Genomic DNA, 13,601 nt, shown 5'->3' with positions numbered 1-13,601 from the left:
GATGCCGGATCAAGAAGACGTATTGTAAGTGGATTAAAAACTATTTAAAATTCAACTGTAAGTTGATTGTCATCAAAATATGACAGATTTTCTAGCAGAGTCTTACAGAGTCTTTCTTTACATAAAATTTTATCAGTGATCCGAATGAAAGATAAACTCAGCATTGATAAAGATTTCAGAGACATGAAAGTCTGTGAAGTAGTTAGCAATGAAGAGGCAGACCATTGAGAAGGGAGTAACCTAAATTGCTGGGTCTTGAGAAACCTCTTTACTTTAGTGTAAGCAGATGTAGAGACATATCTTTAAGAACAAAGAGTACAGCCACCCTTACGGAATGGCCACATTATCCTCCATTCTGTGGCAATGTCTCTGAAGAGGAATTTGGTGTCACGTTGACTCAATGGGCATTCCAGTACAATATGAAACAAAAATGATCAACTGGGTTGTTCTTTAAATGAAATGGCTACTTATATGATATTTGCATGTACCAACAGGGGAACAACATTAAGGTGGTAAAGGAATGTAATCATCCGTCACAATACCTTGTCCAGGGGATCTAGCCAATAGCCATGAGAACTATTAAAGGAACAGAAAACATACTGAAGGCTTGAATAGCTCAATTTGTTTAACAGGGAGAAACATTGCTTAGGAGTGATCTAATCATAACTGCGAGGCACCAAAAATGGGAAGTGGGAATTTTTTAATAGATTCTTCTGCCTAGCATGCCAAAGTATAACAAAACCCAGTGACTGAATACTGAAGTTAAACAAATTCAGACAAGGGACTATGTGGAGAGTGACAGTAATTTAACCATTGGAAAAACTTTCCTAGGGCGTTAGGAGATCTCCACCATGAGGAGGGTTTAAATCTAGCCTGGACATTTTTTTTTTTAATAGGCTGGCAGTTCTCATAAACATCAAGTCATCAAAACCCACACAGACACTTGGAAGGGGCAATTGTCAGACAGTCTCTTTTGTCATTATAATACATGACAATCTTTTTTCTCCCTCTCTGTAGAATTTATACTGCGTATTATTTTCTTCCTGTTTCAGTTCTGCCACGCTACCTGTTACATTTAAGTGTCTAGAAGAAATAAACGGAGTGGACAAGCGAGTTACAAGATTTGTACTCCCAGTCGGTGCTACAATTAATATGGATGGAACTGCTTTATATGAGGCTTTGGCTGCAATTTTCATTGCGCAGGTTAACAACTTTGATCTGAACTTTGGGCAGATTATCACAATCAGGTACAGAAGCCGTTATTACCTACACCTAATCAAAGTACCTTTGTGATGACTCCTTCTTGCCAGTATATGAGAGATTAAACAAAAGTGTCTAGAGCTAAAAGCAAGAACTACAGCTGCAGTAGCTGAATAAATGTAATGATTGACATCTGCACAGAAGAAGCCCCACAGTACATATTCTCCATTAGGTAAACCTTTAAAAACTGTAGCCTGACACCTATCACTGCACTTAGTAGAGTCATCAGGAGCAGTTTTTAACAACTTTTAAATTTTCTTTCTTAAGATCTCATGCAGCTGTTGGGAGCAGTAGACTTATAATCAGTACTAGATAGCTTATAATGCTTGTACAAAGCAGCGCCATGAGAGCAGCACAGTGGCATGGCAGAGAGCTACTGCTAGAAGGGGTACGTTTTGCTAGTCACGATGGTCTCAGGATACGAGTAGAGCACGCTACGTAAGGAGCAATAATACTTTTTATTAGACCAATGGATAGAACTAGAGAAGATAGATGTGCCTTTTCAAGTACACAAGCCTTCACATCTCTGATAGAACAGCAAACAACCCACTAAGTACCACTAGATGATTACCGATCTGCATTAATTTATCTGCATTATGTTAATCAAGCAGTTTAAGAGGAAAGCGTGATGGGTACGTGTGCAGAAGAGAGATGTCAACGGGGGAGAGGGGACACTGTAGGACAGAGACACAGATATTTATCACTCAGGAACATCACGAGCTCGGATAAGGTAAATTGGGAATGAAGAAGATTTTCAAAAAGAAGCGCTTCTCTCCATAAAACCCATCTACTTAATTCCATATTCATCAACAGGAGGCAAAACCACTTTCACACTGTCATGAGGCACATCCTGAGTCTGAGGCAGTAGTTTCACACTCATTAGTACTACAGCTGCTCACTGCCACATCACCTGACAGAACAAACTTTTCCTAAATCAGATGTGAACAAGCATATCTCTCTGAAGCTACTAGAGTGTATGATTCAGGATTTCTGCCAGCTGCCTGCTTTCTGCTGGCTGAATGCCAGCTTCCGTAGGACAGAGGATACTTCACCTGGTGTGAAGGTGTAGTGACATGGACAGACAGCGCAAGTGCCTGTATTAGATTTGCTAGGACAAACTTAACCTCCTCAGCTTTTCTTTTAACCTGTTTGAGCTGGTGGAGTGGATTTGTTTAATGGGTGATGACAGGTAGCTGAAATGTTTTTCACTGGCCCTTAGCATCCAGCAGGGATATTTACTATCTCACAAAACCATGTTTCAGGGTTCTGGTTAAAGGTTAAGTGTAAACATTTTGAATTAAGATCCACGCTGCCCTGGAGCTGTGGAGTGTTCAGATTAGGGACTGCGCTCATCTCTTCCTTTACTACTGAGAAATTGCTTTTTTGCTTCATATCTGTTTTTAATGTTTGCAAGACGATAAGGAGAGTCTATTGTGGAAGTCAGTTAATTGCTCTTGCCTTCTCTACGCACAGCATCACAGCTACAGCTGCCAGTATTGGGGCTGCAGGCATTCCTCAAGCTGGACTGGTCACCATGGTCATTGTGCTTACATCAGTTGGTTTGCCTACAGATGATATCACTCTTATCATTGCAGTGGACTGGTTTTTGTAAGTATTTTGGGAGTTAGACCATAAGTAAGTATCTAAGGGGTTAGACCATTTTTAAAAGCACAACAGTCAGGTACATTCTGACAATACTACGATCAGTGGGATCCTTCTTTAGCTGTGGAAGGCAATTGAAAAAAAGCATTAAAAATCACAATTTTTTGCAACTAAATTCTCTTCTTAGAGCAGGTGGTGAGGCGTGTTACTTAATGGTGATTCCTTTTGCATGCAAAAGGGTTACTCAGAAACATGGATCCTTAGGTTATTAAGAAAACTTTCAGACACATTGTAGGTAATTCAATTAGTAAAGAATTGGTTTGGTTTTGTATTTTTTTGTAGGCTGTTAATGAAAACCTTTCCATCAATCAGGGTCAGAGTATGGAAGTTCACTAATTCAAATCTGACCCAGTTCATGGCAGCCCTGCTGCCTATCTCATCAAGGAAAGGTTCCTATGTCTTCCCCATGGACATAGAAATGAAAAACTAGAGTAACTGTCCTGTCCAGCCAGTACAATGTATTGCCCTTCAGCTTCTCCATCCCTCTGTTTGCAGAACACTTAACTGGCAGCCGTAGATATATGGGGGAAACCTTTAGCTCCAGGAACTAAACCATAAGCAAAAGGGTTTCCTCTGACCTCTGTTTCTGACCACTATTAGTTATAGTTTCCAGAGGATTTTTCTGTCTCAAAAGAGCCCTAGAAAAAGTTGCTCGTGTCTTTATCAGAACACAGTGTCTTCAAATGGTAATCCAACTACATGCCCATAGCCTAATATAGGTGGACGCTCACCAAGTAAGGAACCAGTCTCTCCTTGTCAGGCTGCCTCCTACATCTTCTGGGCAGAGATCTTTAAGAAGGCTGAATTGTTTTGGTTCACTTTGAATCATTTCAGCAGAATTCCACCCTGAACTACTGGCCATAGTTTATGGTCATGAGGGAAATGACAGTAAGAAGGTAGACTGTCATTGGCTTACATCTCAGGAGGATATAAACCCAAAGCACTATAGTATAGAAATGCCTCCAAGAAGCCCCTACCACATGGTGCCTTTATCGCTCTCATCACACATCAGCTGTTTCTTGCTGTGAAGTTGCCAGGAATATTAACACATTTTGCGTCTGTAAATCCTGATATATTTTTTCATTTCTATAGATGGAATCATGGCATTAACTGTTCAGATAAATGAATGCACATAACACTGTTGAATCATCTAGCAGCTATTTTCAAAGGCCATTTTAACAACTAGTCTGCATGCTTCCCTGAGCAAGTGGTAAGGTCAAGGCTGATTTACTATTTCTCCATAGGGATCGCCTCCGTACCACTACCAACGTCTTGGGCGACTCCATTGGAGCAGGAATTGTTGAACATTTATCACGGCATGAGCTGAAGAACAGGGATGCTGAGATGGGTAATTCTGTGATAGAGGAAAATGAAATGAAGAAACCATACCAACTGATCTCACAGGAAAATGAGAGTGAGAAACCATTAGATAGTGAAACCAAGATGTAGAGTAAAGAAGGCATGAGTCCAACACTACAAGTGTGGAAAGCTTATACTTTTTCCAGCCATTTATGTCTTGAATTCACCAAGTCTGCTTAGTCCTTGTTTTCTCCCTTCATGCTAGCACTGAAAAATAATTAATGACAATATATTCCAAATTAGCAGTGATCAAGGTATATGTTGGCTTCCCACTTAAAAAAAATTAACAGGCAACACTACCGGTCCTGCTAGACATGTGCTAACTGAGAATAAAAAAAGAGAGATTGTTTATTAAATCGTAAAACATACCAGTGTATATGTTACTCCGTCCTGTAAATGTGATCTTATTCTTTTTTTTATGAACTGGAAAGTAAAAGCAGATAGCAGAGCCTGAAAAATGGTTTTATTTTTTTAAAATACCTGTTGCAAACATCCTAACATCTATAAGCACACAATCAACATTTTAACTCGATAACCGCATCCAGCTAAGTAAATTAACAGGCTTTTCACTTTTTTGTCTGATGTCATTTTTCTATAGTGTTACATCCTTGTTTTATTACCAGCAGCACAATAAAAAGAGGGACGTTAAATGAAAGGATAAAAACGGAGATGTGTTAAAAAAAAAAAAAAAAAACAATCAGCACTTTTATCAGCTGAGTTGAAATAACATTTCTGGGAAAGTGATTTCTCCTGGCCACAATTTTTTGCGTTAGACTCAGCTGATTTGACAAAACCAGCCTGCTTAGCAATCAGCTCCCCCTGACTGCAGAAACTTACGCGTGCATGTATGTATATGTACCTTCACCCCCTTATCTTCAGCACTGCAACTCAGTCGAACTATCTATGTGTATAAGTGTTCACAAGGGGCAAAGCCCTAGATTGTATTGTCTCTGGGACAGGGTACGTGACTTCCTCTATGTTTGAAAAGAACATAGAATGCTGTGGACATGCCAGTTACCTACTTAAGAAACACTAATAAGAATAGAAGACAATGCCAGCACTTTGCAGAAGGTACAGAAGGGTGAGATGCTCGGATCCTACTAGGACTGGATCCTAAATCAGCCTGTGCTGAAGTGGCATTGCTAGAATCCCCGAGACCAGGAGGAGATTTTCCAACTGGAAACCTCGCAAAAGCTTGGTCATTCCGTTGATAAGTAATGAAGCTATTAGCTGGATTTATATTTTTCCATCTGGAGAAGAAGGCTCTCTATCTCAATGTGAAATTTCCAAATCTTTGTGTGTTTATCAGCAGTATCTCAAAAATAAAAAATAATCCTTTAGAAAGTAAAACTAATGGGTGCTTTTTTATTTTTTACCAGGAAAAATATATAACTTGCAAAATAGTAAATACTGTTATAAATGTTGAAAATGTTGTTAGAAAGGTTTTTTGAAGCGCAATATTGTAGGTTTCCTTTGGGGAACAGATAAGGAAAGAACGAAAAAAGGGAGATAATGCACTTGTAATCCTGTGGCTTTTTTTTGTCCGTTTCAACATTACTCCCTGATGAAGCCCTTTTCTAGAAATATAAATTATATATTTTTTTCTTTTTACCTTGTATTAGTATGGAAGCTAAAATGGGAAGTTTTATAATGCAGTTACAATTGGGGAATGAAGAAATGTTAATTGAAAGACACACCACTGTTGAACGGTCTTTCTTATTCAAATGTTTGCTTCTCTTCCTTTCTCCTGTCTCCCCTCCCACCCCGAAAAAGAATTCTGATGGAAGAAATGAAGGATTCCCTTGCAATATCCCAGTTGCCACTCAAAAAATGTTCAGGATGTTGCTTTTGTCACTAAAAGCATATCAGTGTGGTGTGCAAGTAACTGCAGTGAAAATGTCAGCATGCTGGTTAAAGGCACATCTTTCCCCGTGTTTTGAGTGGTGAGGCAAGACTGGTTTTTTAAGACTGACAATTCCTGCCAATCTTCTTCAGTTGAGTAACCCAGACAATATGGGCAGGAAATCTCCAGTGAAGGAAGTAAGCAGGGTTTAATACAGAGTATTGAGCAGTCAGACCTACAAAGCTCTAAATGAATCTCTGACCGAAAGAAAACAAGTGTGGTTTGTTTGGTTTTTTTTGCTAACAGGATGCAAACCTAGAATACAGACAGACGTTTTCTGATATGTAATTAGAGATATTTTTATATAGATACTGTATTCAGAATGTGTGTATAAAAGTTAACTGTAGAATTTATGGTGTAACAATTTAATTTTTGTTAAGATTCTGTTTGGAAATACATTGCAAAGATTTAATGTAAATGGCTGTCTTTCTATGACATCAGCTGAGAAAAACGAATTGTGTCACAAAGTATGTGATCTTTTTTATACTAACTTTGTTTCTTATGGAAATCAGGTATTATAGAAAGATTCCTTTCCCCATCACTCACTGGTTCTGCATTGATATGCACCCAGAGTGGATTGAGAAACATTACTTTGTAGATGTATTTTCAATAAAATTAGTTTTACATTACTGCTTTTTTGTGATTTCTTTCAAAGGCTCTGTAACAGAAGAAACTTCAGACAAATTCAAAGTATACGTATTTGTAATATGGGATTTCAGGAATTCCAGGCTATTTTACACAGCAAAGCCTTGATACAGCAGTATTTCTGCATTCAAATATCTCTTTGAGCTTTCATGAACAGAAATAAGTAAGTGAAACGGGACAGACAAAGGAATGCAAGGAATGGGGGCAGGGCAGGGAGCCCCAGTAAGAATAAAAAGAATCAAAGTTAATTCAACTGAAGTTCATCCAAATTCAAGCACATAAATTCATACAGATATCTAGAAAATATTATGTGATTAAGCATTTACAACAGCTTTTTTTACTGACTCAGCTACAGCAAAGCTGCCAACTTGTTTTGCATGTGTTCAAAATTCAGAAAGTGTCACTGGGCCATGGCCAGCAGTAAAAAACATTGACTGGCGTATTTCAGCATCTTAACATTGTAGTCATCTTCTCATCACTTTTCTCAGAGAAATGGTTGGTGATGGTCTCGAGATTCATTCGGCATCAACTTCATCTATGAGAGTTATCGTCTGATGGACGTGAATCTCTGTCAGAGGGACTGGGAAGGTGTAAAAGACAGGGGCTGAGTTACTTGCATCTGGGAAGGTGTTGGCTGGAGCACAGGGAGGCAGCAGGGAGAAGTTCGGACTTTCTGAACATAGACCAACCAACCTCAGGGCAACGGTCTTCGTTAATTTGTCTGTGATATTTTGGATGAAAACAATATATAAGTGCAGCAAGTTTTGTAAACATTTTTTCAGAGAAGTAAGACAGGATGTTATAAGGTACATGAGCGTGATTTTTCCCAATTTTTTTATAATAACTTACGCATTCATTCATTCAATCCAGTTAATTATCTTCCTGATTCTAGATTTACTATCATGATGGGAAGAGCTAAAGAAACAGATTTAATGTAGGCTTTGCAGGTCCTAGTGGGACCATGGCCCCGCTCACTATTCAGTGCCCCCATGGAAGAATAAAGATCTCTGGTATTCTGTAATTTTTCAGCAGTGTTTTGATTTGGAAGTTGGGGTACAGAACAGCCACAGCATTCTGATGGAAGAATTTATGTCTCTGTAACAGCATGTGGCCAATATAAAGCAAAGTGATCATGCATGTGGAAAATCAACTGGCACAGGAAAGTGTTTCTCTCTTCCTTTTGAAGGACTGAACTTGCAAAAATGACATCTGTGTTCCAATGTACACACAAATCATGAGAAATTTAGGGCATTTTTAATACATGCTTGCTATGACAAACTTACACTGGAAAAGGTGCAGAAAAGTGTATCTTGCTTCTAGCAGGATCAAGTATGCACTATTTCCCAGAAAAAAATCTGAGATAAACTGATAGATTACTCCCTGTCTGGGTTTCTGTGGTAGCATTTTATTGAGAGATCAGCTTACTGTGGAACTATGGAATAATAAACAGTGGGATGGAGAAAGATGGCTACAACTCCATGCCAAACTAAAAACAAAACTTGCAACACCAGTAACGCGGCAAGATTCCTCCCAATAACAAAGAGCACTGTAGTCAGATTATATAACTCTGTATGGTGAGCCCTTTTCTTTCTCCCATCCAGCTACTCTGGATTTTGGTATCTAAAATTCCAAAATTTCAGTACAGGAGCACTTGCATCTGTAACCAAAGTTTTTCTTCAGCATGCCTCATTACACATTTAGGGCTGCACAAATAATTGATTTTTCACTTCAGTGACAGAACTGAAAAACTGAGGAGAATAATTCTTCCAGGGCATCGTGAAACAATTTTTTTACTGCTTAAAAAAAAATAATTATTTATTTCAGGTATAATGACATGTTTCATTCTCCACTTCTTGAAACATCCTATCTCATTTCTGGATGGCTTTTACTCTGTTTTAAATTAAAACAAACTCAGCTGTAAAATGAACTGTTACTCTGAAATAAAACATTGAACTATTTTGTTAGGAAAATGTCAAAATGAAGTATTTCAGCTTTTCTATGATAACTCCTCACTTTAAAGCCAAGTGTATCTACAGAAGTTGGCACAGCTTCACAAATACTTGCCTCAAAACTGCATTTTTCAGTAATGTATTTTTATATGACCACTTTTTCTTTGCTCTTTACAACTTCCTTTCTCCAGACATTGCACATTTTTCTGCTTTTCTTGATTGCTTAGATTTTTTTCTTCAGTGTACCACTGGCTTTTGGAGTTTTTCAAAACTCCCTAAAAATGATAACAAACAACTCCCTCTTTCCTGATATTTTCTCCAATATTATTATTATTACTGCTCCTAACCTTGCGTTCATATCCTGCATCTTTTTTTCTCAGTTCTCTCAATTCCTACTTTCCCATTTTCTCCAGTACCATATTCCTTTCTCTGTCTGTACCACTTTCTCTTGTAGCTCTACTCTTCATTTTTCCAGTTTCTCCTCCAAGAAGTCCACTGCAGCGAGTCTTCATTCTAGTCACGATAGGAGCCTCGGTTTCCTCCCTAACCCCAGAGAAGTCTCTCACCCTTTCTGTGTTTTGGTTCCGTAAAATGGGGTCAATATCATTCCCCGATCACCAGGGTTGTTACAAGAGAAACAGAGACTGTGGAGAGCCCATATGCTGTGTAACAGCGCTGACATATGCAGCTGGGTATTGTCTGTCTCGTGTGCCTTCCAAACCCTGGGGACCTTGACAAAGGTCCTATGGACGTTTATCTCCTGTGCTGTAGATCCTTGAGGTGTACCCAATTGGTGAGAATTTATACTACCTTCACTTCAAAATGAATTTGTTCTTCATAAGTGTAAGTAAAATCAGGCCAAAACCTGTGGTGCGTGCTGGTTCCTCTCTCCCATGGCAAAACCCCCATGAATAGCGATAAGGAGGAGGATAAAATAAAGAGCTGACTTGGATTTGACTCAAAGGGACCAAACTAAAATATAAATATATTCAGAATGAACTCAGTGCTGCCAACAGATAGCAACTGCCATTGGGTCTGAGCAGGTGCGACAGACTTCCCTTCCCAGATCCGCCAATTCACCTTGCTCCTGACCTGCAGTTCCCCTCCTATTCTAACGCTGTTCCTCTCCCAGGCAGCAACTCCTGGCTGTGCCAAATTGCATGGTGGTTTTCTGATACGCACAAATGGGGACTAGGATGAGACCACCCAATTTGCTTTCCTTTACAGGCTAAGCCAGGATGTAAGGCTGAGTCTCCAGAAGAAAAAGACTACGGGACTAACCCACTGTGCCACTTAGCCTCCACAGTGCAAAAGAGCTATTCACACACTGCCAGCACTTCATTTTTAGATGTACTGTGGCTCCGTAACAATCAGCCTGCTAAAAGCTGCAAAATGTTTCCCAGCAATGACAGCCAAAATTTTGGTCTTATTGGATTATGCTGCCATCAAGAGGCAAATATTTTTTACAAGTAATATTTTCCCTCCAATTTAAAAAAATTAAGTGAAACACTATGAGGAACAGTTTAGCACAACATTGAACATGTTTGCTTCAGCTGCAGTAAGCCATTGTTACTATAATCCAATTTATTCAGTTCAATAATATATTTATTCATCTTGTACTGTATTCAACATAGCCTTAAAAAGATTGAGCTGTGAACGTCTTCATCCTTGTTATGTTGATTCTGAGCAAAACAACTGTGTGTGTGTGTGTGTGTGTGTTTGTGTGTGTGTATGCATGTGTTCATTTGTCCCTCCTTTTAAGTGAGCATTTCTCAAAAGAGATGAAGGTCTCTTAGCAGAAATGTGTTCCACGGTTCCTGAAACACCCCTTTAGATTTTGAGGGAATGGTGGTGTAGGGGCTAATTTGCTAGTACTGGTCCTTAACACAACTTGAATCTCTCTTCTACACGCATCATTTCACTTTGAAGATTAAACAAGGGGCTTTCTCTTGGTAATGGGATGTTGTTCCCCAAGGTGCTAGGAAAATGCTAATTTCTGCTTTTGGAATCAATATTTGCCTAAACTTGTCCCTATTGATGATAACTAGTAAAACTTCCGTTTGCTTTGTTTTTCTCAACATAAAAAAGATTTTCAGATATTTTCACTAAAACAAGCATTTATTGTAGTAGAAGACACTGAAGACAGGATATAGACATTATGATTTTTCAAGGGATTTTAAAGCCAGGCCATATGTTAGTCTTTCTGTGGGAATCCTTGATTAATACCTAACTCAAAAAAGTATCATCCAGGCTGTCAGATGTGGCCAGAGAGAATTTGGTACCTCTGATGAAGAGAAGAACATACAATACTTTTTAAGTCTCATTGCTTCTACGGCGGAGTCTGGCCTAGGCCATTTCCCACACTCCACGGCTCTAACCTGCCACCAAGCTATACAGCCCCTCAGAGTACAGGCAAAGCATGACCACTGCATCTTTCTTCCATGTGTTTCCTCCTGGGTGGCTGATGATCTGCCTCAAAATTTCTGAACCATGTCGGAATTCTCTGTGGTAGACGAGACCTTCCGGGGCTAGATCCACCAGCTAGGGGGAATCTCTGTGCTGGCATAAAGCAAACACTATATGGCACTTGGCCAGGGCCTGAGCTTTTCCCTTGCAAATAAGCAGTGCTGCCAACTCTTGCAGTAGTAGGCACGGCATTGCAGACTCCTGGAGTTCAGAATCAGGAGCATCTTGGATACATTATCTTTAAGTAAGTTTCCAGCCCTCACAGCTGTCTAAAAACATGATCCCAATGTGACATAATGAATCAGAATGAATCAGAAAGCTTTTCACAGTATACCCTAGACTCTGCTGGGTGAAACACACTCCAGGAGTAAGTTTAGCTCTGAACCCATGAGAGAGTTTTGTAAGGGAATAAGGGCACTAGAAGGGATACTGGGAACTACAGACCAGCAGTTGTGACTTCCTTCTCTGGTAAGATAATAGCATAAAATCATTGAGAACATGGAAAAACACCATCTGTTGCAAAGGAGCTGGCATGGCTTCTGCAAAGAGAAATCCTGCCTCATGGACCTGAGTTCTATGCGAGCATCTACAAGCATGAGGATGAAAGGAAGCCAGTGGATGCAACACATTTGGATTTTCGAAAATCCAGTGTCAGCAGAGAGTTCCCCCAGAAACTGGTGCTGGGTCCTTTTCTACTCAGCATCTTCATCAGACATCTAGAGACAAGTGTTTGCTGTGAAGTTTCTTAGGTGTGCAAACAATTTTATGCTCTTTCAGGTAGCTAAATTCCATGCCAATGGCGTGGAATACCAGAAGGAGCTCACAAAACTGGGCAAAAATGTGCTGCCCAAGCCTCATTTCGGACAAATGTAATGTAATGCACCCATGGAAAAATTATCCAAACCACGTGCTCATGATGCTGCATTCAATACTGGCAGTTACAAGCCAAGAAAAAGACCTTAGAGTTGTCACTGACAGCTTTCCGAAATCATTGGCTCAATGTACAAGAGCAGTGGGAAAAAAAACAGCTAAATGTTGGGTGGCATCAGGAAAGATATTAAGAACAAGGACAATAGTGGATACCATTTTGCTGCTATGTAAATGCCCTGGTGCACCCATGTCTTGAGTCCTGTAAACAGTTCAGGTCTCTGCATTTCAAGGAGGATGTGCAGCAATTAGGGAGGTACAGAGAAATGAGCAAGGAAATAGAAGAGCTGTGTTATGAGGAGATATAGAAAGGCTGGGACTCGCTAATTAGAGAGGCTGTATGATGAAGATTCACAAAATCCTGAAGGCAGTGGAACTGCTATTCACCAAATCCAGGCACATTAGACGCAGGGGGAACTTGATGAAACTACTGGGAGAATGGTTTAAAACAGATTTTAAAAGCCCATCTTTACAAAGTGGGTAGTGGACTTCTGAAATTTGCTATTGCAGGACATTGTGGAGGCAAATAGTATCAATACGTTCTGAAAGGATTAAACACATGCATGAATAGGTCTATAAACAGATACCAAAAGGAATGGGGAAGGATGAACTGTCAGACATCCTTAATTAACTTTGGATGTTAGGGAAGTGGACCACAGAAAGTGGCCAGTTCACGTGCTTTTACTAAATAGTGTCTCCCCTGTTGGGCAGTGGGGAATATTGCCTTCAGCCGAGCATTGTTCTGACTTGGTAGGACATTTCTCAAGTGTTTAGCTTTTCCACGTGTCCTGCAATAGCGGGCATTTGGGCAACACAACACCTGGACTGTTCTGCTAGATGTTGATGAGTATCTTACGGCACCAGTAATACCTTCTGTGGCTTTCCACTTCACTGACTCATGCCTTGAAGTCTTACATCTTGTATAAAGTAGTCATTCTGGGGCTGGCAATTAACAATTAGTATCTTTCAGTAAGAGCTAGTCTCTGCTTTCACACTAGTAATGCTGTGTGTGCTAATGTGTATGGCATGCTATCTTCTTTTATAGAAGCTCACAAAGTTACCCTGTCAAATCTTTTATAAAACTGGCATGGCTTCCCCAGGCATAGACCTCTCTCTAGCCTATTCTATACCTGGAGCAGCACAATATGCTTCCTGGATCTCCCAGTTACGTCATCTCCCAGTCTGGACAATGCGAGATGAGGTTAAGCAGTGAACAAAAAGCCACATCTTCTCACCATCTGGTTTCCTATTCCTTAATACCAGCAAAGCTGACCCCCTTTCCAAGCAGCCTGGTAAGTATTGATGTGAGGCTCTACAACTGTACTCTGCTATTTTCCAACCAATCCACTCAGGCACAGAAAGCTCAAAGCCTGAAGCACATAGACTCCAGCTCATCCGCATGACCAGTACATGTACTTTCAGGAAATACT

General features: G+C 39.9%; 1 protein-coding gene across 1 annotated transcript in view; it reads left to right on the top strand.

Moving 5' to 3' along the window:
• Positions 1–6,813, top strand: part of LOC104147789 (excitatory amino acid transporter 1) — a 65,385-nt gene extending 58,572 nt beyond the window's left edge. Inside the window, exons 8-10 of the mRNA XM_009680640.2 lie at positions 1,053–1,247; positions 2,734–2,868; positions 4,167–6,813. Coding sequence (XP_009678935.1) covers positions 1,053–1,247; positions 2,734–2,868; positions 4,167–4,371 — 535 coding nt within the window. The 3' untranslated portion in view covers positions 4,372–6,813. The remainder of the gene's footprint in view (positions 1–1,052; positions 1,248–2,733; positions 2,869–4,166) is intronic.
• The last annotated feature ends 6,788 nt before the right edge of the window (positions 6,814–13,601 follow it).

Source organism: Struthio camelus, chromosome W (assembly GCF_040807025.1).
Source record: "Struthio camelus isolate bStrCam1 chromosome W, bStrCam1.hap1, whole genome shotgun sequence".
NCBI classification, from domain to species: domain Eukaryota; kingdom Metazoa; phylum Chordata; class Aves; order Struthioniformes; family Struthionidae; genus Struthio; species Struthio camelus.
This window is presented reverse-complemented; position numbering and strand designations above follow the sequence as displayed.